The sequence below is a fragment of the Moschus berezovskii genome, chromosome 19 (genome assembly GCF_049115385.1).
Source record: "Moschus berezovskii isolate FMDL1 chromosome 19, NW_MosBer_1.0, whole genome shotgun sequence".
In the NCBI taxonomy this organism is placed as follows: Eukaryota; Metazoa; Chordata; class Mammalia; order Artiodactyla; family Moschidae; genus Moschus; species Moschus berezovskii.
This window is the reverse complement of record NC_142478.1, coordinates 65,028,771-65,055,772: the sequence shown is the minus strand read 5'-3', so window position 1 is coordinate 65,055,772 and position 27,002 is coordinate 65,028,771. Positions and strand designations below refer to the sequence as shown.

Here is a 27,002-nt window from a genome sequence, read left to right as displayed (position 1 = left end):
CCTGTGTTCCCATTCTCCCTCTTCACTCTGCAGCTGGAGCGGAGGGCGTGATGTGCTCTCGGTCTCCCCACAGGTCTTTCCAATAACTTGTGTTTGCTTGGTATCTCCCCGCCATCCGCCCCAGTGCATAGAAGAAAAACCAGACTCTGGATTCCTGGGCTTTTAATTTAAAAGCTAAAGTATCAGTGCTCACATTTTAGAATTTGTTTGCCAAAGTTTACGTCAGAGTTTGGGAAACTGGGAGGAGGGCGCAGTCGTTTGCAGACGTGTAGAGTCAGCTACAGTGTTAGGAGTTGTGATTTGTGTTCTCTTGGGTGACCAGCAGTCCTCAGAATTGATTGACCAGTGAGAGTACTGCATACATTTAATAGTCAAAGTGTTCATTTGGGGATAATAAAAATTGTATCAAATCTGTCAAGAAGTACTTGGATCTACAAAATACTGGAGGGAAAGCCAAATTCAGAATAATAAAAGGCCACATAAAGCATGTCAAGCAAAAAAGTAGTGTTATCCATTAATTGTTCTGTTGATCTTTCCTCCTACCATATTTTGTTTCCTTTTGATTAATCATTGGGGGGGGTGTCTGCAGCTGTTCTCTGATTTCTTATTTTTTAAGAGTGAATTGCTGTATCTTCCTAATGTACAAGGTAGATTTCTCTTGCTGGTATTTGTGTCTTGGGGGCTGTGGAAAGTGAGTGGTGTGGGTGACTGCTCCTGGGGAAAAAAGCAAGACACAAAAACATTCTCTGCCCAGGACGCATCACCAGATCTCTGCGGACTCATGTCTCATTGAACAAAGTATCTTCCTCTTTGGCAGCAAGACTGATTCCCTAGTGCCATATTTTCCAATCCGAAGCCAGCAGCTATTGCAGGCTGGGCGTTCCCAGGCGCCCGGTTAAGCGAGGGTGACGTGTGCAGCAGGTATCAAGTGGATCTGGATATAGAAAAAGCAGCTGGTTCAAAACTCCATCAGCTGCCTTTCCGTGCTGGAGTTGTTCACACTTGGGTTAGATAAGGCGCAGAGGCCTCCTACACGGGCACAGAAATGAACCAGACAGTCTGGCTCATTGGGCAGCCCATCCACCTCCAAAGCCCCTGCCTGTCTTCCCTGCAGAGTGACTGGCAGATCTCTGGAATTCAGCACTCAGCGGTTGCTAGACAGCAGTCTGCACACCCTGTAGTCCCCCACTCTCTGCTCTTTAGTTCTTTTTTGAAAAGATAAGTTCAAGTTCTTTCTTAAAAAAATAAATTTATTTTTTTGGCTCTGCTGGGTCTTGGTTGCGGCATGCAGGATCTTTGGTTGAGGCATGCAAATGGTCAGTTGCGGCATGTGGGATCCAGTTCCCTGACCAGGGATCGAACCTGGGCCCCCTGCATTGGGAGCACAGAGTCTTAGCCACTGGATCGTCAGGGAAATCCCTCCTTGGTTCTTTAGAGAGAAATAAAGAAGCACTGACTCTCCTCAGACCCATGACTTAGATGAACCACTCTGCTACACTGGCTTTCTCTTCCCACTTCTCCCTGGTTTTCCTGCATCTGCTTCTTTAGTTTGAACTCTTCTTTCCTTTTCTTTGAAAATCCAACAGTTAGACACCAGGCAGGCCCTTTTCCATGTTAGTAGTCAACACTTGAGTGTTGCTCTTCTGGTGGTTGAGGCTTTCATGTCAGAGTTCACAGAGATTAACTATCTTTTCTTGGACCCCTTCCAGAGTAAATGTGTCAAATACTGGCCTGACGAGTATGCACTAAAAGAATACGGAGTCATGCGCGTTAGGAACGTCAAGGAAAGTGCTGCTCACGACTATACCTTGAGAGAACTTAAACTCTCAAAGGTTGGACAAGTAAGTATACTGTCGTACTTTAGAGACTCTGGTAGCGCACAGGGGTGCGCTGATCCAGGGTCGTGCGGTCACTCCTGTCTGTATGCCGCTGTTCACTCACTGAGTAACATCCGTTTACGGACACCCTCTGTGTGCCAGGCGCCACCGAGGGGCTTGTTTTGTTGTCACTGTGCTAGTCCCTCAGTCGTGTCTGACTCTTTGTGACTGTAGCCCGCCAGGCTCCTCCGCCCTTGGAACTCACCAGGCAAGAATACTGGGGCAGGTTGCCTTTCCCTTCTCCAGGAGATCTTTCTGACCCAGGGATCGAACCCAGGTGTCCTGCATTGCAGGTAGATTCTTTACCATCTGAGCCACCTGGGAAGCCACAAGGTACTTGGCTGATACACGGCAAACCAGACCTGCATGGTCCCTTCCCCCAGCCCTAGGGAGGTGGGAGCTTAAGGAGTAAATAACCAGCCAAGCTTTCCAATTGTGCTGGGGCTGTGAAAGCCACAGTGTGGTGTGTTAGAGAATGAAATGGAGTAAGCAGGGAGGACCTTTTTGAGGGGGTGCCAGGCAAGCTGATACCTGAAGGTGGAGCAGCATCTGAGGCTCGGGAGAGGAGAGTTCCAAGCAAACGGAGCAGCAAGTGGAAAGGCCCTGAAGCCTATTTTAGTGCTCATATCCCACGTGTCAGCTTCTCATTGTGCATAGTTCAGGTTTGTCCCTGGGATGACTATGTTTGTTTCTTTTTTTTTTTTAACTTTTTATGTTATGTTGAAGTATAGATGATCAGCAATGCTGTGATAGTTTCAGGTGGACAGCAAAGGGAGTCACCCGTACGTATACATCTGGGGTGACTAACTTTGCATCCAGCGTGATTTGGATTCATCATGATTTCATGGTGAGAGGGGCTTACTTATTCAAGGGCCTCTGGGGACACAGAGGTGAACGAAACAGCCTTTGTCCTCAAGGAACTGCAGTCATGTAGCTACAAGAAGCCACGATACAAGTCCTTATGCCATCGAGCAGACACCCACTGTCAGACCCACCTAAGGTGCTGGGGTTCCTCAGCAGTGGGTGAAGAGAGGGTGGGGGGAGTGCAGTCTGTGATGGAGAGAGTGCACGGCGTTCTTGCTGGGCAGCCAGGGCAGAAGGAGGCGGGTGGAGGACGGAGGAGGGACTGTCCTCTGGTGAGTTCCATGAGGTGGTCTGGGGACCCGAGAGAGCCGGGGTCCTCAGCGGCTGTGGTCCAGGGTAAGATGTTGGAACTTCTGATGTGCAGTTCTGTTGCTGGCAGAGAGAGGGTGGAGGTTCAATCGATTGCGAGACTGTGCGGGGAAGCTGGAAGAATGTTGCTGTCGAGCAGAAGTGAGAGAGAGAGGTTTAGAGGACGTCGGACAGATCTTAGATCGGTTTCTCTTCAGCTGCAGTGACAAACTCCCTGTCTTCTCGCCATTAGGTGTCTCTCAGCAGCACGTGGATTTTTCTTCAGGTTTTTTTTTTTTTTTATAAACCATCCATCTTCTTGTTAGCAGAGATTTGGGAGTATCAGGTACAGGAAATGTTGGGGTTTGGGTTTGTGTTTTACACTTTTGGATGCAGGTGCTGACACGAGACCGATCATTTCTCCAGAATTGCTGGTCACGGATTATCTGCTTTTTGTATAGCATGTTCCATTTTTATTTTTAAAGTGCTATCACATGATCTCGTTTAAGCCTCCTAATCGCCTGGGAAGGAGGAGTGGGATCAGAGACCTCAGTGGCCATTTATATAGGAGGAGGGACAAGGGTGCTCAGGGCAGCTGGGTCTCTCTCATTCCCTGTCCTTTCTGTGACCCTGGGAACCCCCTGAGTTTTAGCTCACTGGTAACCTCCAGAAAAATCCTTTTTCATGACTCAGCAAACTAAATGCACATAATTCAAGAAAAGATCTTGACTGTGGTTCAGATTCCTTGGATGTTCTGAAGGTCACAGGTGGTGGATACTGGTCTGGTTATTCTCTTTCTTTTTTTCAAAATCCCCTTTAAAAATGTTACTTAGCTTATGTAGTCTCCAGATAATATAGGAAGAAGACGCAGTGACAAATAGTGACCTAATTGGGTGGACCCAGAACACGATGCTTTTTTGGTTTTTTGTAGTCTCAGTATCCTTGTTGACCTTTATTAATGTCAGTCCTCAGAAGAGCGCCAGTATGCTGAGTCTCTTCCTGTCTGCTTCGCAGTGGCTCTGTGTTTAACTGGTCTTGTTTAGTCCTCACAATGATAACTGTGGTAGAGAGTCTTATGCCCATCAGCATATGAGGGGTTTGAGGTTTGGAGATGCCCAGGGGCCACAGTGAGTGTGAATGCAGGGGTTGGGGCCTGAATCCACCCACCTGATTGCAAAGCCTGTCTTACCCGCTCTGCACCAAAATGGAAGTTGAAATAATTATATTAAAAGTGCATGTTGCAGGAGGGGAGGAGGGCCAGGTACAAAAAGACAGAGATGAGCAGATGTCTGGAGGGAATTCCCGCCTTCTCAGGTGGTGGGAAGAGAGCCCCCGAGTCCCGGAGGACTCAGTTGTCTCCCAGGTGGAGCTGCGCTTGAAGGAGGAGGAACAGGGACCTCATCTGCCTCTGGTTGACAGTGCAGACACCGATGCCGGTTGTCGTTTCCTCAAGAAGAAACTGCCGTACGAGACATCTTGCTTCTTTGGACAGAGGCAAGGGATTCCAGCCTCCAGGATTGCTCAGCCAGACCCAGGAGGAGGAGAGATCTGGGGAACTCGTGGAGGGGACCTGTGAATAGAGCATGAGAAGGCGGTGCCGGCCTGGTCCTCCCGGCTCACGAAAGATCTGGGAAAGATGGGACCTGGATGATGCCTCAGTCCCTTGATTTATTTAATTCTTTTCTGGTTTTTCTTGGCTCTACTCCAGGGGAATACGGAGAGAACGGTCTGGCAATACCACTTTCGGACCTGGCCGGACCATGGCGTGCCCAGTGACCCAGGGGGCGTGCTGGACTTCCTGGAGGAGGTTCACCACAAGCAGGAGAGCATTGTGGACGCGGGGCCCGTGGTGGTTCACTGCAGGTGACCGGCCCCTCCGCCTCTAGGATGTCACCTGTCCCATCATCTCTTGATGCCCAGGGTGCTTGTTTGTACTTGCCCAGCCCCAGCCACAGTTCTTTAACTGTGGGAAGAATTTAACGCCTGTTTGTGGCATTAAGGGACACTTTGACCCCAAAGTACATTTCTTCTAGATCCTGTGGGACCACCAGGTACTGGGGTGGTGGGGCAGGAGGTGGTGAACACAGTCCTTATTCTTAAGGCACCCTTAGTCTGGTAATGTTTGATTGGTTTTCTCTGTTCATGCAGTTGTTTTAGGATTCATCTCTTTGATTGTGATCCTGTTCTTGTTTTCCATGGAAATATGATGTATTTTTTTCCCCGTGACAACATACCTGTTTGTTTCAGAATATTTGGACCGCTCCCCATTCAGGCTTCTAGAAGCCAGGCCCATGGCCTCCGCACCAGAGTTTATAGGCGCCTGTTCCCAAGTTTAGGCTTCATGATTATACTGGGGAAAGTTGGATTTGCTAAATCTTTCATATGTTGGGCAAGTAGATGCGCGTGAAACACTATTTATTCAGTTCTATAAAAGCTCCCTTTTATTGAGCCCTTGCTGCATACCAGCATCTGCATTCATTGTTTTTCACCCATTACTGATATTTGATACTCACAATAACCCATTTCACAGATGAAGAAACTGAGGGTCAGAGAGGTTAAGGGATTTGCCTCAGGCACACTGTGCTGGAGAAGCTGGACTCTTAAGTGCAGGATGGACTGAGTCCAAAGCCCTGGGCTCTTTGCTAATATGTTTGCAAATACAAATAGATAATCTTATAAATACTCCCAAGAGCAGACATTGTTTCTGTTAATATTAATAGCTTGGTTTTGAGTATAAAACCCTCATGAATGACTCCATTGTCCTCGCTCTTCGTCCTTCTGCCCACAGTGCTGGAATTGGCCGGACAGGGACGTTCATTGTGATTGATATTCTTATTGACATCATCAGAGAGAAAGGTAGGTCATTCGGAGGGCAAGAAGCTACGATTCCTGTTTTCAGTTTATGGAAGGAAAGTGCTAGTGAAAATAGCCTGCGGAAGAAAATTGAATGTTAAAGTATTTTCACAAAAATCTAGGCCAGAGATTTCAACTTTCAATATGTTTGCCCAAGAACAGAAGTGATGCTGTTTGAGCTTTTGGCATAAAACACAGCCTCGGAGCAGTGGTGGTCTCTGGCCATCTGCTCACTCCTTGCTGATGGTACAGGGCGGTGTTGTAACCTGCGGGGCTCCTCACCGCCGACCCCCGACCCTATAATCTTCTAGGATCGTTGGTGTTAGTCAGAAGGCCAGTGCCATAGCCCTTGGAACAGGTTCGGTTAAAACATGAACGAGTAAATTTGCTTTATCTCTGCTCAAAGTTGTGCTTTAAACCGCTTCATCTTGTCTCTGCAGTTTCTCCTAATGCTCCATGGTGCTTTGCTTTGTAGGTGTCGACTGTGACATCGACGTTCCCAAAACCATTCAGATGGTGCGGTCACAGAGGTCAGGGATGGTCCAGACAGAAGCACAGTACCGATTCATCTATATGGCTGTCCAGCATTATATTGAAACACTACAGCGCAGGATTGAAGAAGAGCAGGTACCAAGCCTACACGGTTGACATGTAGATTTTTGGTGTTTTTTTTCTGGGCAGCTTGGCTTGGATATGCTCTCCTTCTGAGCGAGAATACTGGCTTTGCTAGGTAACTGTTTATCTGAAAAGGAGAAACAAGTTCTCAACCAGGAAGGACCTCTCTGGAAATGAATTATTCCCTACTGCACAACTCTGATTTTTCACTATGGAATAGCTCAGGGAGGGACACCAGGCCTGACAGATGGGTTTGGGATTTTCCCAGGCTCACCTGGCAGGCTTAGAACTCCAAACCTCGAAGTTTCCAGACTGTTCCAGTTTTGATCCAGGCCTTATTTATCCTGATTCCATCTCTTAAAGGAATGCCTCACTCTTTATAGCACATGAGGGTTGGAACCACCAATGTGGTCAAGTTGGAAACAGAAGCATTTCCATTTTTAATAAGCCATACATAACGAAGAGCATGGCAATGGAGCCTTTCCATTGGAAGCTCTTTATAACAGACACAAGCTGAGTTCATGAGGACTGAGGAGACTGCTCTTTTGGGAGCTGTCCTTAGCTCACTCCCCATCCCCAACCCCAGCCCCATCACCGTGCTGCTCACTGGATAGACGTGATGTCTAAACATCAGTGGTATTTGCCTTCTTTACCCTGTTTATCACCTTCTGGAAAACTCAGTTTCTCAAAAATGGGACCTGCAACCTGATTGAAAGGTTTCTAGCCTAGCAGCGCAGCGGCCTCCGTATCAAAGCATGGGTAGCCCAAGTTAGTTTGGTAGGTTCTCAGTCCATGTAGAAATACTCACTAGGTTGTTTCTTGCACAAAAACATCTTCAGAAACAGTATGGATGTAGGAAGGCATGGTCAAATAATTAACAAGCTCTGCGCTAGTTTGAACTTTACCGCTTTAAGTCGTTGTCTTAATGTAAGTACTATGAACTTAGAATAGAACTTAGAAGTAGAAGTGTTAATCTCTCAGTCACGTCTGACTCTTTGCAACACCATGGACTGTAGTTCCCCAGGCTCCTCTGCCCGTGGAATTCTCAGGCAAGAATACTGGAATGGGTAGCCATCTCTTCTCCAGGGGATCTTCCCGACCTAAAGATCAAACCCAGGTCTTACGCATTGCAAGCAGATTCTTTACCGTCTGAGCCACCAGGAAGCTTTAAGATAGTTACTGTAGGCTATTTCATATTCACCTTCCAGTTACATTGATTTGGGCCAGGAGTACTTACTTAAAGCATGAAGTTGCCTCAGAAGAAGGACTTCTAATAAGTAGAGTGCAGTACCACTGGTACAAATGGGAAATTACTCGGGAATATCTTGAAGACCATGAGGTGGTCTTGCTCAGAAAAGCTGGGGGAAAAGCTCTCTATTTCATTCAGAAGCTTTGGTTTTTCTTCTGGTTTTGGAGAATTTAGGGACTTTCCCTCCCAGCTTATCTGGCACTTCACATCTTCCTATATGGTCCCTCTGACCCTAAATCTGAAGTTGTAATTTGGATTTAGGAACTAGTTAAAACCAAATTGCCTTTATTGCTGCCCTTTTATTGGGGATGAGGGGTAGGGGAGGTAGAATCACTTAAATATTACAGAATGTAGACTATAGCAATTGGATGTCCCCAGTAATCCCATCCCAAGAGTACCGAATGAGTGTGTGTATTCGTCCACTCAGCCAGTACTTTTTGGTGCCATTATGTGTCAGCACATTAGCTATTTGGTATATAAACCTTTGGATTTAAAAGAAAAATATTTAGGCTTAGATTGTATTTGTTTTTTAAAATTAGATTTTGTGGGGACTTCCCTGGTGATCCCAGTTGTTAAGACTCCATGCTCCCAACACAAGGGTTACAGCCTTGATTCTCTGGTCAGGGAACTAAGATCCCACATGCCACAGAGTGGGGCAAAAATAAATTTTTAAAAAATCCATTAATAAAAAGAAATAAAGTAGATTTTGTGGTATGTTGTTTCCTTCATTATACTGTTTGATTCAATGTAGGAACTTGCTACTTGATTTGGGACTAGAGTAAGAAGTACTTTAATTTAGTAGGTTTCAGTGGCAGACTTAAAAATATTTCACCCACCTGATTTTTAGATTAAGCAAATGAACAAAACTCATTCAGCATAATTAATTATTCTGAAATCCAGGCATTTCCAAAATTATTAATATGAAGCATTAAGGACTTTTGGGAGTAAAAGACTGTGCTACAGAGGAATAAACGGAGAAAAAGAAAATGACAGTCATGGGTGGAAAGCAGGGGAGGGGAAGAAGGGAAACCAAGGCAGCATTGGAAAGAGGAAAAGCAAAACAGAGGTGGGAATCTAGGGGAATGCAAATGAGCAAGACTGGGAAAATTCTCCAGTCTTTATATACCGATCTCACACTCTGCTGTTTAATTGGAAGTTTATTTCTTTTGTTAACTTCCATTCACAGTATTAAAAAGACATTTTTGAAAAATACGCAGAAACAGCGTAATGGAATTCCCTTAGAATGTTCAGCAAGGTGATATCATACTATTGTACTGTTTCATTATTTTGCAGTTTGTATTTTTGCACCTAACATTGTGTATGAAATCTGTCTTGGTGTGCACACATACATACGTACATTTCATCTTATTTTGTGATACGAATACATCACATTTGTTTGTTCTCTTGGTGAACATTGTTGGAAATAGCACGTCACTGGACATCCTTGTCAGCTCTTCTAGGCTTGTGTGCATGAACTTCTGAAGAAGAAAATATTTAAAGTTGTAGTGCATACATGCCTTTTCATCATTACCAGATACTAACTAGTGTTAGTACTATCCCTTCTGATGAATCGTGCACCAAAGTGATGGCATAGTTTACCCTTCCACCAGCAGTGAACGAAAGTCACTGCTGTATGTCAGTATTTGATATGGATATCCTTTCTAATATTTGCTGTGTCTTGAATAATCCTGAAATGAAAGCAGCATTGTATAATGATGAGAACTTGATGGATTTGAGTTTTGGAATTGGTTGTTTCTGGGTGAATTTAGGAGGAAAGAGTGATAAATCATCTAACCAGGAGTCCTACCGAATGCAGTTCATTCTGTATCTGAGATGAGATTGCATTCTACTGATTTTCTTTGCCTGTTTTTCCTCCAGAGTTTATCATTAGGCTGAAAATAAAGTATTAAATGTGCTCGGGTTTTTTTCTGGTGTAGGGATGGGATGGGGATGATGTGATAAAATGTATGATCCTGATAAGAGTGCTGACATCTTTTGTACTCATGGGCCGTTTCTACTTGGAGTGCATTTATTTCTGCAACTCTTTTCCCACCTGTTTACTTGAAAATCACTAAATGTGTTGCAAGTGAACTATGAAATGATTAGATGCTAATGTGGCAAAGAAAGTGTGAATTCTCTCTTAGCTCAGAAGCAGGTACATTTCATTTAATCCAGTAAGTTGTTAATGTATGGTTCTCTCTGCTTTTGAATTGTGTGGTTCAAAAGTCCCTTTCACCCGTAGGATGAATTTACATGGAAGAGGTGAATTCCCTGGCATTTGGCCAACATACCAGTATTCAGGGTTCAACTTATCTATCTGTCCAGCTCTGTCTCTCCTTTTTTCTTTCTTGTGAAATGCCTTTTTAACTTCTTCATTCCTTCACAAAAGTCATAGGACTTCATATATGCAACCTTTGCTTTTCAGAAAAGCAAGAGGAAAGGACACGAATACACAAATATTAAGTATTCCCTGACGGACCAGGCAAGTGGAGATCAGAGTCCCCTGCCACCTTGTACCCCAACACCATCCTGTGCAGAGTAAGTAGAAATGAAGGAAATTCTTTTTACCTGAACATAATCCTTTAGAAAAGCTTAAAAAATGACACATCTTTGCAGCGCATGCCTTTCCTTGGTGCACATTATTATTGCCTAACTGGTTTGTGAGTGTGGCTAGCTAAGCTAAATTGTAATTCACCTAAACTGAAGGCTGCTTGCTACACTGGCTAGGAACCTGGGGGATTATGAATAGATCAAGTGCTGTTTCTCCAAGAAGAATTTTATTTTTATTTCAGTGGGGTGGGGGATTGTTGCAGAGGTAGGTAACACCCCTTTTGATGAGTCAAGATTCTTTGCTACATAAAATAATGGTCTAATGGCCCCTGGTGGCTCAGGTGGTAAAGAATCTGCTACAGTGCAGGAGACCCAGGGTTGATCCCTAGGTCGAGAAGATCCTGTGGAGAAGGGAATGGCAGCTCACTCCAGTATTCTTGCCTGAAGAATCCCATGGACAGAGGAGCCTGGAGGGCTACAGTCCGTCAGGTCACAGAGAGTTGGACTTGACTGAGCGACTAAGCACACAATGGTCCACATAGTCATGGTCTAATTTTCCACAGTCAGCAGAAATCCACTGTGGTTATTTAAACCAGGGGTTAGCGAGCTACAGCCCCCAGGCCAAATCTGGGCCACAGCCTGTTTTTGTACAGCTCATGGATGGTTTTTAAAGGGTTATTAAAAAAAACACACACAAAGAATAATACATGACAGAGACCGCATATGGCCCACAGAGATTACATAATTTTCGGTCTGGTTCTGTACAGAAAAACTTTGCCAACTCCTTTTTTAAACTAAAACATGTGATAGGAAAATATTTGTTAAATCATTGATGTGAATAGTAATTATAAGTTATGATTTTTCTTTATATCCTGAAGTCACTCTCTGGTATAACATTTACTTTTTATTTTCCCCTGCGAGTCTTATGTCTGTTTGCTTCTGATGTGGATTTTTAAACCCCTGCTGGCTTTAATACTCTATATAAACGTTTTGGATAACGTATATGAGGTTTGTATTTACATTTGCTTTCTATTTAACATTGAGATGAAATGATGCAGCAAAAGTACGCTTTCTGCCAAGTTCCCTCTTGCTTCTGGTTGCTTTTTTCTTTCCCAGTGGGCCGATGGGGAAAGTTGATACTTTGAATTGTGATCTGCAGTGATCTGCAGTGGAACCAGCATGTCAGGGCTTCGATTTCTTGCCAGAAAGCTTTCCCCATGTGTTGGCTCAACAGAATTAGCTCTGATGACTCCTCTGTTACCAGTGGCCTCCTTGTGACCGACAGGTTCTCTGCCTTTCCCATCATCCCCCTCATAGGGTGCAGACCCAGGAGACCCCAGCCCCTGCTGCTTGTTTCAACTTGTTCCTCTCCGGCCAGCCCACTGCTGCTGGTTTCCTTGTCCTCCTGGGCTGTTCTGGGCACCATAGAGTCTGGACTCTGACGCTTCTCTGCCCACCAGGGGCCCTAAACCACCAGTCAGCTTCACGTTCACCTTCACGTGACCAGATTGGGGACTGAATGGATCTAGAGTCACTGCCTGACCATTCCTACATTTTGCCTTCATGGAGCTCTGGCCATCAGATCCCTCTCCTCGCAGTGAATACCATTCTTTTCTCTGTGTGCCCGCCCCAGCTTCCTTCACGGTCTAACCCAGGACCTCGTTATACAGGCCTCCCTTACTCCACCCTCCTGGGAAGCAACTCTTCTTGTACCAAACCCTTGAGCACAGGGACTCAAGGCTCTTCACAGTGATTTTGATACGTGTTTCTGTCTCAAATCCCCTCCTAGAATGTCAGCTCCTGAGGGCAAGAGCTATATCTGTGCCATACTCAGTCCCAGAGAATGAAGTCAGTGGGTTATTACTGTCACCTCAGGTTGAACGGTATGCCTGTGTTTTTGTTAGTGTCTTCTTTCTCTTCTTTTCAGAATGAGAGAAGATAATGCTCGAGTCTATGAAAACGTGGGCCTGATGCAGCAGCAGAAAAGTTTCAGATGAGAAGACCCGCCAAGACGTCAAGCACAGAAATAGGTATTTCAATGGAAGTGGTCTCGGGTTCATCGTTCATATCAATTCAGTTCAGTCGCTCACTCGTGTCCAACTCTTTGTGACCCCATGGACTGCAGCACGCCAGGCTTCCCTGTCCATCACCAACTCCCAGAGCTTACTCAAACCCATGTCCATCAAGTCGGTGATGCCATCCAACCATCTCATCCTCTGTCGTCCCCTTCTCCTCCCACCTTCAATCTTTCCCAGCATCAGGGTCTGGTGAATTTGTGGCGTTTCGGAGCTGGCAGATCATCTGTGACTGTTATAACAAAGCGAACCTCCTCCTTTTTAGAAATCAGCCTTCTTTTTCTTTTGCCTGTATTTCTTTTTCCAAGCTGGATTCATTTAAATATTGAAATCAAATGCGAAATTAATTCTGTTAAGGGCAGGGTTAGCACTTACTGAGAAATGGTTGAAACTGGTGATGAAGAGCAGATATCATCATTCGTGCAATTTTTAATAAAATAGATTAACCCAGGCTGTGCTGGGAGAGGATCTCTAGGGATCTGAGAAGTGTGGGGACACAGTCCTGGATGATTGGAGTCAGGATGCCTGAGTTTTCACCTTAGTGGGCCTCTACCTGCCTGCCTGTGTGACACAGGGCACTGGACCTCCTGGGCCTCTCTCTGACTGGCTCGACTCCACAGCTTCCAGCTCTGATGCTGGGAATTATCTCCCTTGTACGTCTCCTCCCTGTCAATTACCTTTTTAGAGAGTGACCCAAGTGTGTGATGGATGTAACCCAAGAGAATTTAGAAGCTCACAGTTTTTAGTATTTCATGTTGAAGTTCTCATTTCTAACGAGTAGTATATTTAAAAGCTTTAACTCTGCTTTTAAAATGGTTTACTGCCTTGACAGACTTTTCAATGTATGCTCCTTAATTCTAATTTCTTTCTTTGCTAGATGTGAACTTTCACCCTTTCCCTGAAAAGATCAAGAACAGATGCAAGAAAGGTTACATGAAGAATGAACTTGAATTTGGAAGACTTGCATTGTGGTTGGCTACCTTTTGATAAGCAAAATTTGAAACCATTTAAAGACCACTGTATTTTAACTCAATGATACCTGATTTCCAGTTACTCGTGTCCTCAGATAAGAAAAAATCATCTCTGTGATGTGGACAGTGTTATATTTTATGGAATTTTAAATTGAGGAAGCAGTTAAATTGTGTTGTATATTTTACAGATGATGGTGACTCAAATTCTAGTTATTGGCATTTTCTTTTTCTTTTGATAACCTCAACAGATTGAGTTTCCCCTCCCCTCTTTGTGGGGGATGCTAGGGCACTTGTAAGAGGAAAAATGATTTGGGAAAATTAAGTAACAACATCCTATAGAAGAGAAAACAGTTTTATTTATCATCACTTATCCAGTAGTGGATAATTCATTTTGATGGCCTCTTATTTTGGCTCGAGAATAATTAAGCCAGTGCCCCAGACTGTCTACCTTTGCATTGACATTAAAAAATCATGGAGGGGAAAGATCATGGGAACTTAGGATAAAAGGCATGCTTTCTTCTTAGCAGTTGACCAGTTACCATTCAGCCTGTTGACTGAAAACGTGGTGGGAAAACATTTGCCATCTTTTCTTTTCATTTGAGTAATTGTCTTGTGTTTGGGGAAAAAAAATTGCATCTTCGGATAACCAGTTTTTGGTTATCATTTATTGCTGACAAACCACCTCAAAACTGAGTGGCTTAAAACAACAGCTTGCTTTTCCTCACCTTCTTCAAACTGGGCTCGGCTCAGCTGGGTGGTTCCTCTCCTTGTCTTGCTGGTGTCACTCATGTGGTGGGCTGGATGGCTTGGCTTCTCTGTCTGCGTGTGGTCCTCGGGTCTCTCATTCTCCAGCAGGGTAGCTGGACCACATTCATGGCAGCTCTGAGGCCCCAAGGGTATAAAGTAGTAGCGGCCGCGCACACTGAAGACTTCAACCCAGAACTGTCAACGCATCATTTCTACTGCCCCGTGTTGGTTAAAGCCAGTCCCAGGCCCAGGCCCAGCTCCAATTTGGGAAGAGAGGACTGCATGAGGGCATGAACTGGAGGTGAGGTTCCTTGGAGGCCCCCAGCCTAACAGTCAGGACCAGTGCCATGGAAAAACAGCTAAAAAAAAAAAAGTAGCAAAAGGAAGAGCTGCTAGCGACCTTGTAAAACTGAAGCTAGTTATGATGGCTGGTGTAAGTTGGGAGTCAGGTAGAAACAGGGCCTTCAGCAAGCTTCTTGAACCACTTCTGCTGGCTTTTAGCATATTTTCTGCACCATCACTTTGGGCACCGGACCTCTTAAGGATGGATGTATTTGTGAGGGCAGAGGGTTTGAAAGCAGAACCAGCTCACTGCCCTAGCCCCTACAGAGAGAGGTGTATGGGGTGCTTTCTTCACGCCCTGGTTTTAGTCATATCACACACCCATGCTTGCCGTTGGCTGAGTGAGGAGGAGCAGTCCTCCTGAGGCCACTAATCTGACTGAATTAGCAGTAGCTCATTTTTGTTTTAACTGAGCAGTAAGATTTGCTAACGTCCTACCTGAAGTGCCTTCTCCAGAGACATCCCTCTTTGCCCTGTGTGTTGAATCATCATTCAGTGAGTGTATTTCAATTAAAGCGTCATTGGTGGATATGGTAAAGATAATAAAATGCCGTGGCAACTTTGCTGTTAGGTCATGGGCTCCTTCATCGAATTCTTCTTGCTTTGTCTTCTGAAAAGGAAGGACTAGATCCAGCTCTGGTAGTAGTTCCTTCCTGAGGGCTTTACCTCCTTTAAAATCCTGAGGAGATTTGTTTGAGGAGAGCCTGGCTGCCATTTTCAGAAGACAAAAATGTACATTGGAAAAAAAAAAGTACATTGATTTCCCCCTACCCCACCTCCCATTCCGCCTAGCCACTGAACTTCAGCATTGAAGCAGTGCCTTCAGTGCTTCAGAACACAGGTCTGATCTGAAGGTAATTACCTTATAAGAGGAATGTAAATGACTACTGTCTTCTTGTCAAACCTGTAAGGAAAGAGATTCTAGTTAAGTATTTGCAACAAGGATCTTGCATCCTGTTATTTTTTATTACATTGTCACATTGAACGGTTCTCATTTTTGCGGTAAATTTTTGACTGTGGACTTTGGGGGCAAGGTCTTTCACCAGCAAACAAGGGTTTGATTGTACAATATATCTGCTACAGTAACGTCTCTGCCTGTAGCTTAAGATCAGTTGGTTTTGCACTTGGAAACCACCTGATCTTGGCCAGCTTTGTAATGGGACATTGATTTCATTTAGATTTCCCTCCATAAAGTCAGCAAACTATCATGTGCTATAAACTGATGCCAAGACAAGATTGTGATAGTCCCTAGGGTGCTAAGGTCTGCCATGTGTTTGGTAAAGGTGATTGTAGGTTCTTGGGTAAGGTTACATGGGATGGATTCAGGGGGGGACTGTGAAGATGCGGGGGGTGGGGGCTCAAGGTGCAGGTAGAAAAAAATACAGTGGAAATGGAAGTTCCAAAGAGGTGTTTCTGAGGAAGTCAGAGGGCCTGGGGCCAGAGCAGTCAGTAATAGTTGAATCAGGTTACCTGGGAAATAGGTGTGATAGCTACACGTCTACACTCTGCTTCCGGGTTGCTGGTAGACATTAAATTTGCACAATATCCCATAGCTGGCTAAGTATTTTAAAATTATAAGCATAGGATTTTATATTTGGGGTTAAAAAATTACCTGGCACGTGGTATTGGGGTTTTTTAAAAAGAAGCCAAATTTCAGAGTCTTAATAACTTTTTTAAAAAGGGAAAAAAAAGCAAAAAGAAACCTTGTTTTCAGTGTGTGGCCCTCCTGAAAATTCTGGTCATCTCTCCCTTTGAAATCAGTGACTCAGTGACTTTTTAAATGTGGCTAAACAGGGATGAGAAAGTACATGTATGATTTTCTTGGTGTTTGTGCATCCTTTACAAAGTCCAGTTGCTTTGGAACAGCCAAGAAAGTTATCAAGATTATTTTTAGGTGTTATTAAGGGGTTATTAAGGGTTTCCTGGGGTTTTTAAGAACTAATATAATGTCCTGGGTTCTTTCTAGTGCAGAGGAATGTGGAAAAAGGTATGCAATTGTGAAGTGCTTTGTTGTAGCTTATTAATCCACAAGGGAAACTTAGGCTGTAGACGTAAGTACACACCCAGTGCAGTGTTTGTTTTCTGTATGTTGTTGGGGGAGTAAAGTTTTATATAGCAAGCACATGGCCTCCCTGATTTCAATATGCCTTTATTAGGATCTGTATTAGCCCTTAATTTCTTTACAATCTTTTTTCCTCTTCCTCTTGAAAAGTAAGTTCCAAAATATAGTTTATTGTATCTTCCATCCTTAAAAAGTTTGTTCCTTTTTCATTAGGGCAGTTCACACAAGGCAAAAATATTAAACAGTTGGTTTCAGTGTGTTGTATAACTTTACTGTATATCAAACTAATTTTTACAAGTTTTCATCCTAAACCTCAAATCATGTAATTAATAATTTGCCTGTTTATTTATGACCTAATTGTGATTCTTTTATTAATAAAAGCTAATGGAAAAGGATCCTTTATTAAGTTGATGACTAGACCTACAGTTAATTTTCCTGCAGTATATGAAGTATTGTACCAGAGTATTAAAAGATATGTAATATTTTATTGATAAATCTATCCTTTAAAAGGAATACATTTTAGGATGTCATCATTTTGATGTGAATCATGTAAATGTTGATAATATGCACTGTTTATTATACATTTAGTGTTTCAAGAGATTCAGTTAATTGCCTTTTGCCCACGTATATTACGTAGTCTATTTGCAATTGTTTTTAAAAAATGACATTAAAAGAATAGTTTATGTAGAGGAACGTTAGTGGCTGTTAATTGTCTCCCCACCTGTATTTATGGGTGTTAGTTTTAACTGCTTTGCTAGTTGCAAAGCTGCATTATCAGAGTAAAAGTGTATTTGTAAACTGTATGGGAACTAAAAATTAGGAATAAAACCATTTTCTTATATTCCAGTATTTGTCATTTACTTCATCAAAAATGTCCAGAAACAACATTGCAAAGCAACTATACTCCAAAAAATTAAAAAAAAAAAAAAAAAAAAGTCCAGGAAAAACTGAGTTTATATGTCCCTGAACCTCTATACTGGCTGGATGGCTGACATTTAGCAACTCTTTCCTAGAAGGGAACTTGGAATACAGAATGAATGAATCAGTTCCTCAAGCACTTACTCAGTACCTACTTACTGAGTAGCTCTGGGAGACACAAAGGCAATTTTATTCGAAAGAACTTATCAGTAGCAAATAAAAAATATGTCTGTGTAATATATACAGGAAACATATAGAACTGAATGTAAATAGTATTGAGTAGGGCTCTGAAGTAAAGATATGATAAAGGAGGCTTGCAGGAGGAGTAAATCAACGTGGCATAGGATGTCAGCTCTCCCCTTATGAGTAGCTTTAGGTCTCATACCTCATACCAACAGGGCCACTTGCTGCTTCTGACATCGCTACCCAGAAAGAAATCCTTTTTTATAAGTAACAAAACAGGTATTCCTTCTGTATTACAAATCCAAGGAATGATCTGTGTTATTTACTTACTTACACTTTTGTAAAATACTGTTGCCCACCTCTTGGTCTCAGTTGCCTGTATGTAGATGCAGGTGGTTTGGTCATGTATCCATTCAAGAAATACAGAGCCCCTGCGAAATGCTGAGTGCTGCGTCTGTCTGTATTAGGTCACTGGGACTGAGCAGTGAGCAGAACAGATGTGGTGGCCATCGTCACAGTGGTGGTGCACTAACATGGGAGCTAGGCCTGGTACAAGTCAGAAGGTAGTTAACTGGGGATTCCCTGGTGGGCCAGTGCTCTCAATGCCAAGGGCCCGGGTTCGATCCCTGGTCCTGATCCTGGTCGAGGAACTAAAATCCCACAAGGGACTTTCCTGGGAGTCCAGTGGTTAAGACTCCACCTTCCAATGCAAGGGGCTTGAGTTCGACCCCTGGTTAGGGAACTAGGGTCCCACAGGCTGTGGGGTGTGGTCAAAAAAAAAAAAATCCCATGAGCCGCATGGTGCAGCAAAAATAATAAAAGGAAAGCAGTTAGCTGTACTTGGGATAAGCACTACTGAAGGTGCAGGACAGTAAGACAAGCAGGAAAAATGGGATTAGACAATGAACTTCAAATGGTATGAGAACTGTGAAGACGAACTGAGGGTATCTATCAAGGGAATTTTCACGAGAGGAGGGCCCCTTCTGGGTTTTCATACCATGGTACTTTGGTGTGTAGCGACTGAACAACAACAACTTTGGCGTGTACCCTCTGGGGTTTCAGAAAAGGGATGCGCTGCTGGCCTGGAAACTCGTTCCCCTTTAGCCTGCCTGAGATCCTGAGTTGTACATTAGGTATTAGTCGCTCATTCGTGTCTGACTGTTTGCAACCCCTTGGATTGTAGCCTGCCAGGCTCCTCTGTCCATAGAATTTTCCAGGCAAGAATACTGGAGTGGATTGCCATTTTCTTCTCCAAAGGATCTTTCGGACCCAGGGATCAAACCCAGGTTTCCTGTATTGCAGGTGGATTCTTTACCGTCTGAGCCACCAAGGAATTTCTGTACATTAGACGGCAATGGCAATATCTTTGACTTGTCATGAAAGAACTTTCTAGTTCTATAGTTCTACACATAAGAAAAACCCCTAAGAAAATGCGTAGATTAAAGGGCAAAGCAGGAATCCCCATAACAAATTAATTGTGAATGGAGCGCTAAGGGTTTATTTAGCTTGTTGTTGTTGTGTTAGTTACTTGGTTGTGTCCGACTGTTTTCGACCCAATGGGCTGGGCTGTAGCCTGCCAGGCTTAATCATCTTGTAAATGAAAAGCTTTTGAAGAAAGCACCTAGTAATTGGATCATGTGCATGCTTTTGTGTCCACCCATTTGCTTTGACTGATTCTTCACCAGCTGAGCTACCAGGGAAGCCCATACAAGAAGCAGTTGGAAAAAAAAAAAAGGGATGGTGACCTGGAGTAAATGGTTTTATTGCAGGTGCTGTTATTTTCCCCCTAGGAACTAAGTGAACTTCTGAACACTGAATTTGAGCCAAAAAGAGTGATTTGCTGTTTTATCAATAGCCACAGTTACTAGTGAGCTGATAGTCTTGTCACTAGAGGTTAGATGATTTAAATCTCCAAATAGCATCCTGATATAAAACATAGCTACTCAAACAAGAGTTTATAAGAAATAATCTTATAAACATTTTTATGGAAAAAAAAATTCATGTGTTACTCAGACTTGTCTACCTGATAAGACAGTAGAGTGTTTTGGGTACAAACTCTCTTCCATTCAGCGAAGATTAAATCCTTGCTAGAGACTTGACACTGGGGACCAGATGATAAAAGTTCCTGTCGTGACATGTTCAGTGGAGTCAAGGAGACAGATCTGTGTACAGGTCGTAACTTGATTGGAGCAGACAATAAGGGTATTAACTGAATGGTTACATAGAGGAGTAAATTATAGTGGAGTTAGAATTCAACGTTGGGGGTCCCTTAAGCTTATTCTTGACCATGGGGGAGCCTCTCTGTATGTTTGTGTGTATATGTACAGAGAAAGAGGGGAAGTGTGTGTGTGTGTGTGTAGAGAAATAGGAAAACTGTCCTTTCATTTTCTTGTGGGTTCAGTTAAGGTCATTCCTTTGCTTCTCTTTCTAGAAATGAACATGCAAGGCAAATAGCTATTTCCCTTCTTCTTCTCTTTCAACTCTTCTTCTCTATTCATCTTTGAACAAAGGAGAATAATTCTGTTTGTCATGATCTGTCCCAATGGCAGTTCTACGACTTTTCTGGACACATCTTACAGCAAAACATAGTACATATTTTATCAGTGTCTTTATCCTCTGTCCATACATCTATTCATTTTTAACCATCCCGTTCTTGGTGAAATATAAAGTCACTATTTCGATAATCTAGGCTAGTTTTGTTAGGACTTCCTAGTATAATTTAGAGTATAACTATGGTTTGGAATGAGCCATTTCATTCTGAATGTAATCACTTTTGAGACCACATTTTTCAAGGGAAAAATCAAGTTCATGTCCTAAGGCAAAGGATTTTTTTTTCCTACATTGTAAATGTTTTCATATAATTTCACAGAGTTACATTGCAATTTAGTTTTACAATTAATAAATGTTCCTTTATTTATTAATTCAGGACTACCCTAGAGAACATATGTAATCTAGGCCTCTGAGTTTTAACAGCTTGGCAGACTATATCTTCCAAGTGCTGGTATTTTTTTTTTTTGGCTCTGCAGCTTCTGGGATCTAGTTCCCCAGCTGGAGATCCAACCTGGGCCCTTGGCAGTGAAAGCTCAGAATCCTAGCCACTGCTTGTCATTCAGTCACTCAGTTGTGTCTGACTCTTTGTGACCCCATGGACTGCAGCACACCAGGCTTCCCCGTCCTTCACTGTCTCCTGGAATTTGCTCAAACTCATGTCCATTGGTCCACTGAGTTGATGATGCCATCAACCATCTGGTCACCAGGGAATTCCCAAGTAATGGAATTTGAATGTGATCTCATGATTCATGAGTTTTGTGTGTTTGTCTTTAGTTTGTTTAAAAAAATTTTTAATTGTAAAATATGAATAACACAGAGTTGAACGTTTATACCACTTTTAAGTGTATGATATGGGGAATTCACATTATTGTGCAACATTAACCATGATATTTCCAGAACTGTATCATCACCACTGAAATTCTGGACCCATTAACCAATATGTCTGTTTTTTAATTTCCCTCCTATAGGCTTAAAAAATTGTGTTTGTTTTTGAATACATAATAAATTCACTTAGAACAAAGTGTAAAATATTCAAAAGACCATTTTTTGTTGTTCAGTTGCTGTCGTGTCTTGACTCTTTGCGACCCCATAGACTGCAGCATGCCAGGCTTCCCTGCCCTTCACTGTCTCCCAGAGTTTGCTCAAACTCATGTCCACTGAGTCGATGATGCCATCCAACCATCTCATCCTCTTCACCTTCTTCTCCTCCTGCCCTCAATCTTTCCCAGCATTAGGGGCTTTTCCAATGAGTCGGCTCTTTGCATCAGATGGCCAAAGTATTGGGACTTCAGCTTTAGCATTGGTCAAAAGAGCATACAGTGGGAAATCTCTTCACACCTGTCTCCTGTGAACAGTGTTTCTCATTATTCCCAAGGACTGAGAGCAACTTTGAACATATGTCCCACTGTAAGTGCCAGTTCCAAGAGTTTACATTTGTTCCTTCAATATGGTGTTGGAAAAGACTCTTGAGAGTCCCTTGGACTGTGAGGAGATCAAACCAGTCAATCCTAAAGGAAATCAGTCCTGACTATTCATCAGAAGGACTGATGCTGAAGCTGAAGCTCCAATACTTTGGCCACACGCTGCGAAGAGCTGACTCATTGGAAAAGACCCTGATTCTGGGAAAGATTGAGGGCAGGAGGAGAAGGGGATGACAGAGGGTGAGATGGTTGGATGGCATCACTGACTCAATGGACATGAGTTTGAGCAAGAACTGGGAAATGGTGAAGGACAGGGAAGCCTGGTGTGCTGCAGTCCATGGGTGTGCAAAGAGTTGGACACTACTGAGAGACTCAACAACAACAAAGTGCTGGTTCCAAGAGTTTGCATTTGTTTCTTGGATGGAGAATGCTGAAATGTGCCCCCGTGTGACTGACACTAGTTATAGCCCGACCAGTCTCTTTCCCCTCATATCTTGACCTTGTGGTCAAACCTGAGCCCTCATCCCTCTGATAGATGAACAGTGATGGTTCAATGTCACTAAATCTGCTTCTCTCAAGCATCTTTTCAAATGCTTTGTATATCCCTTTCTGTGAATTCTTTATGTCACTTGCCTTTTTTTTTTTTTCCTTTTCAGGTCTGGATCTGTCCTGTTTTGAGTTTAGGACTAAAGATACTCAATTCTCTCTGACTGGCTGACTTGTCTGGAATTACTAAGTCACCAATCAATTTCTGTAAACGCTCTTTAGGTGCATATGGAATATACCTGTCTGTGCATGGTGGTTTGGGCCTTGCTGTGATTGTCATTCTCATTTTTTTCCTTCCTCAGGATGAAGGAAAGCATTCTTGGCATCGCCAGGATGCTGAAGCGCTCTACCAGCTACCATGTGAGACCAATCTTAATTATCCTGGCTAATGAGTTTAGAATTTCTTCAGGTTTTCTTTCAGATACAAAAGCACCAAGCAGTATGCATTCATGCATCCATTCAACTCTTTTTAATGAGTATGGTGAGCCGTAAGCTAGGTACTGTGAGGGATACAAAACAAATATCCATCTTGACCCCTGTCTTAAAAGACTTGATGCCCTATTTAGGGAACGGAGACACACACAGGCTAAATAAAAGATGGAAAATAAAGCAGCTATGGAAAGACTATCAGAGATGACTTCAAAAACTGAAAGGTACCCTCCCCTGGCAAAGCAGGTGCTCTCCCCTGTCTGTTTTGCTCACCACCATGTAACTGTGCCTCGCATAGTGCCTGGGTGGCTCAGTAGTTATGGATGAATGGTTCATCTCCATTTTACAGATGAGTAAACTAAGGTTCTGTCTTCCCCAGTGGCTCAGCGGTAAAGAATCCGCCTACCGTGCAGGAGAAGCAGGAGACTTGGGTTTGATCCCTGGGTCAGGAAGATCCCCTGGAGGAGGAAATGGCAACCCACTCCAGTATTCTTGCCTGGGAAATTCCATGGACAGAGGAGCCTGGTGGGCTCCAGTCTATGGGGTTGCACAGAGTTGGATATGACTGAAGCAACTTAGCATGCATGCAAACTGAGATTCAGGGACACAAACTGAGTCTGAAGTTCCACTCACTCAGTAAGTGGGGAATTAGGGTCTCTTGAGCACAGGATAAGCAGGACTCAGGTGGAGGCAGCCTCACTCTGACTCCCTGGGGCAGCTGTGAACTCTGAACAGTCCCGCCCAGCCCCTGCGGAAGCCCCTTTAAGCTCTGGGCCAGCACTCAGCATCTACTCCAGTGGTATAGGCCCCAGCGTTACCACCACTCTGTTGTTTCAACCAGATATGGTGGGATCATCTGTGACCGCTCCAATGCCTGTCCATCCCTCCGGCCAGTTCTATTCACTCTCCTGAAGTATATCTAGCCCTGGTCTGTCGTGTCTACTACTGCCATCCTAGTCAACCTCTGCTATTTCCAAAGGTCAAGGAGATATAGGTCAGTGGTGTTCCTGGAAGTTAAGAAAATGTAGTGTCTCAGGCCCTCCTTCAGCCTTACTGAGTCAGAAAAGTGCCAGTGTTAATCGCTTAGTTGTGTGTGACTCTTCGACTGTAGCCCACCATGCTCCTCTGCCCATGGGATTTCCCAGGTAAGAATACTGGAGTGGGTAGCCATTTCCTTCTCCAGGGGATCTTCCCGACCCAGGAATTGAACCTGAGTCTCTTGCATTGCAGGCGGATTCTTTACTGCCTGAGCCACCAGGGATTGAATCACAAACTGTATTTTTTTTTTTTTTAAACAAGATTACCAGGGGCTGTGTGGGTTCATTTGAAATGAGCTGCACTGGAGAGAAAGGTCGTTGGAAATTAGACCCTGTGCTTGGTTCAGTTCACATCTGCAGATGGGGATTTGGGAATCACTTGACATCACAAGAGTACCCACGAAGAATAAGAAAAATCCAAAGACTGAATCTCAAAGAACAAGACAAACGTCATCCCATAAGGCCTCAAAAACAGCTTTAGATATTCTTAGACATCGCACCTACCAAAACCGAGTTTGTGAAATCCCAAGCATATGTTAAATCCATCTAACTATGGGAAGAGAAGGGGAAAAAAATGTAGAGGAAGCAAACTCTAAAATTAAAGTCTGTTTGGGAGGTGACAGATGTCTGGGTCCTGATAGATTTCTCGGCTTGTACGAAGTAGTTTTTTTCATCTTCATTCATACATGTTTGACGATTGCTTCCCCTTTTACCGTTATTTTTTTTTTCTCATACGAAAATCTATTTCCTTCTTTCTAAAGGGTGGATTCTCTCAAGTGTTACCTTGTATGAAGGCTTTAGAAAATGTCTAACAAAGGTTTGAGTTATGGACAGGAAAGATTCCTAAGCTTCCGTCATACAAATAAGCTTCTAGCAGTGCCCCACTGTGAATTGATTTATTGTGTTCAATATGTTCTCCACCTTTGAAAAATGCACTAAGATCCTTGTTTGTGTGTGTATGCTTAGTCGTGTCTGACTCTTTGTGACCCCATGAACGTAGCCCACCAGGTTCCCTTGTCCGTGCAATTTTCCAGGCAAGAATGCTGGAATGGGTTGCCATTCCCTTCTCCAGGGGATCTTTCCAACTCAGGGATCGAACCCACATCTCTTACATCACCTGCTTGTCAGGCAGATTTTTTACCTCTAGTGCCACCTGGGAAGCCCCAAGATCTTTGTTGGGGACACATAAGTCCTCTCTTTATTTTTTATTTTTTTGAACACACTGTGAGGCATGCAGGATCAAACCAGGGATCCCCAACCAGGGATCAAACTCGTGCCCTCTGCAGTGGAGGTGTAGAGTCTTAACCACTGGACCAACAGGTAAGTCCTAATTCCTCTCACGAGATGTAGGAATAAACCATCAAGTTTCTGCTAAGGGGAAGTTAAAATATATGTTTTGGTACAAGGTGTTAATTATGTTGGAGTTTTAGGCTCCAGGAGGAGATGGAACATTCTGTGCTAGGCGTGTTAATTTAGTGGGAAAAATCAGGGCTTTGAAATCCTACAATCTTGATCTTGTTTCCTGGTTTTGTCACCTACTGGCTGTAAGATCTTAGACAAGTCAGTTCAGGCCTTTGACCCACAGATTCCTCTTTGGGAAATCTACCTCGTTGTGAGGATTGTTGAGAAGTTTAATGGTGGTGGATGACTCGGCACATAGTAGGTGCTCAGTAAACATCTATGTTCTTCCTACAGGACTTGGAAATATTTTGCAGACCCTTGACATAGCTTGTTCCTGTGTTATATGAATTTACTAGCTAATGGCACATACCTGGGAGGATATGAATGAAATTCATGGGTTGCTTTAGAGTTTACATAGCCCTTCCAAAAGGTAATGGTTGAGCAAATACCTTTTACTTTATTACAGTCAACAAGTGGGAAATTGCTTCAATTTGGGAAGCGTGATCTGAAAGAGTTGAGAATGGGGATGAGCTGACGGTAAAGGCTGGGTCATAAATTTTGCTCATGTGACTCTGGGAAGTAATTTAAGCTTTCAGAACCTCTTGGAGAATGGGCTGATGATCATACTGCCTGTGCAGATAAAATGAGCTAACAGAATACACAAGAATGATTATTTGTAGGAGAAAAGCAATAAGAGATCCCCCAAATGTCCCTCTGCAGAAGAATGGATGGGATCAGTTGTGGTGGTGTCCATACACTGGCTGATGTGTGATACAGCAAAGGGAAGGAGTGGATCCTGTCAATATGAATGAATCCTTTACACAAAGGGACAAGGAAATCTTGGGAGAAGATGAACACAGTGAGGTCATTTATTCTGCATGCCCAGCCACATGCAAACACAAATAATCATGTTTAGAGAAGAAAATTGTTCATAGTCAAACTCTAAAGGAAAATACAGGAACGATAACCCCCACTTTCTGGTAGTTGTTTCCACATTAGGAAGAGATGAGACTGGATAAGAGAGAGGGACCAGTGGGCTTCCAATGGCTTCCATGATGCATATTGGAGCTGTTTTTTCATGTTACTAGTTTTTATGTCTTATCATCTATTTGTATTATAAGAACATAAGTTCCATATAATTTTAGATTTTGTGACATTTTATAATTATTTACATTATAAGATGATATGTTTCATGTTTTTATGGATTTTATAACATTTTATAATATGTTCATATTATAAGATTATATGTTCTGTATATTCTTTTGAACATTTGAATATTTCAGGATGAAACATTAAAAAGGTGATGCTAATAATTGTGACAAGCACCCTGTGAATAGTGCACTGCTCAAGTCAGCTTGTGTGACAGCCAGTAGTTGTTGTTTGTTGAGTGATTTCCAGGTGAAGGCACTGTGCCAAGGGCTTGACCTGCATTCTCTGACTACCTCCACACAACCACCACACCCTGTAGCTGCAATGTTTTTTCTTCACCGCACCACAACTGCCTTCTCAGATGATAACTTGTGGCAGAGATTATCTGTATAATGGTGATTTCTTTCTTTTCCTTTTTAAAAAAAACTTCAGCTGCACCACAGAACATGTGGAATCTCAGTTCCCCAACCAGGGATCAAATCCACGCCCCTGCAGTGGAAATGCGGAGTCTTAACCAATGAACTGCTAGGGAAGTCTCTGTAGTTGCAGTTAACTTCACTTGTCAGATGAGTAAATTGAGACAGTTGACCAAATCACATTGTCTGAGAATTTATTAAGGGCCAGGTCCTTCTGTTACACTTGCCTTGTCTTACTTTATCTTCTGGTGACCCTAGGAAATCAACTGAAAATACAACTTTTGACCAGAGGTTGGCGAATTTTTTTTTATAAAGGGTCAGAGAGTGAATATTTTATACTTTGTGAGCCAGACTGTCACTATCATGACTCTGCTGTTGGGACACAATGGAGATAATGTATACCTGAATTGGCTGTGTGCCAATAAAACTTTATTGATGGACATTGAGGTTTGAATTTCA

At 43.1% G+C, this 27,002-nt stretch overlaps 1 protein-coding gene across 4 annotated transcripts in view; it reads left to right on the top strand.

The window, feature by feature from the left end:
• Positions 1-17,334, top strand: part of PTPN11 (protein tyrosine phosphatase non-receptor type 11) — a 68,402-nt gene extending 51,068 nt beyond the window's left edge. For 2 of the 4 annotated variants that reach the window (XM_055404371.2, XM_055404369.2), the window contains exons 10-16: positions 1,710-1,841; positions 4,738-4,892; positions 5,818-5,885; positions 6,358-6,509; positions 10,172-10,284; positions 12,224-12,326; positions 13,249-17,334. In XM_055404371.2, the coding sequence (XP_055260346.1) occupies positions 1,710-1,841; positions 4,738-4,892; positions 5,818-5,885; positions 6,358-6,509; positions 10,172-10,284; positions 12,224-12,293 (690 nt within the window). In that variant the 3' untranslated portion in view covers positions 12,294-12,326; positions 13,249-17,334. Of the gene's footprint in view, positions 1-1,709; positions 1,843-4,726; positions 4,893-5,817; positions 5,886-6,357; positions 6,510-10,171; positions 10,285-12,223; positions 12,327-13,248 lie in introns of all 4 variants that reach the window. The other 2 variants (XM_055404368.2, XM_055404367.2) reach the window with 1 other exon arrangement.
• Positions 17,335-27,002: the final 9,668 nt, after the last annotated feature.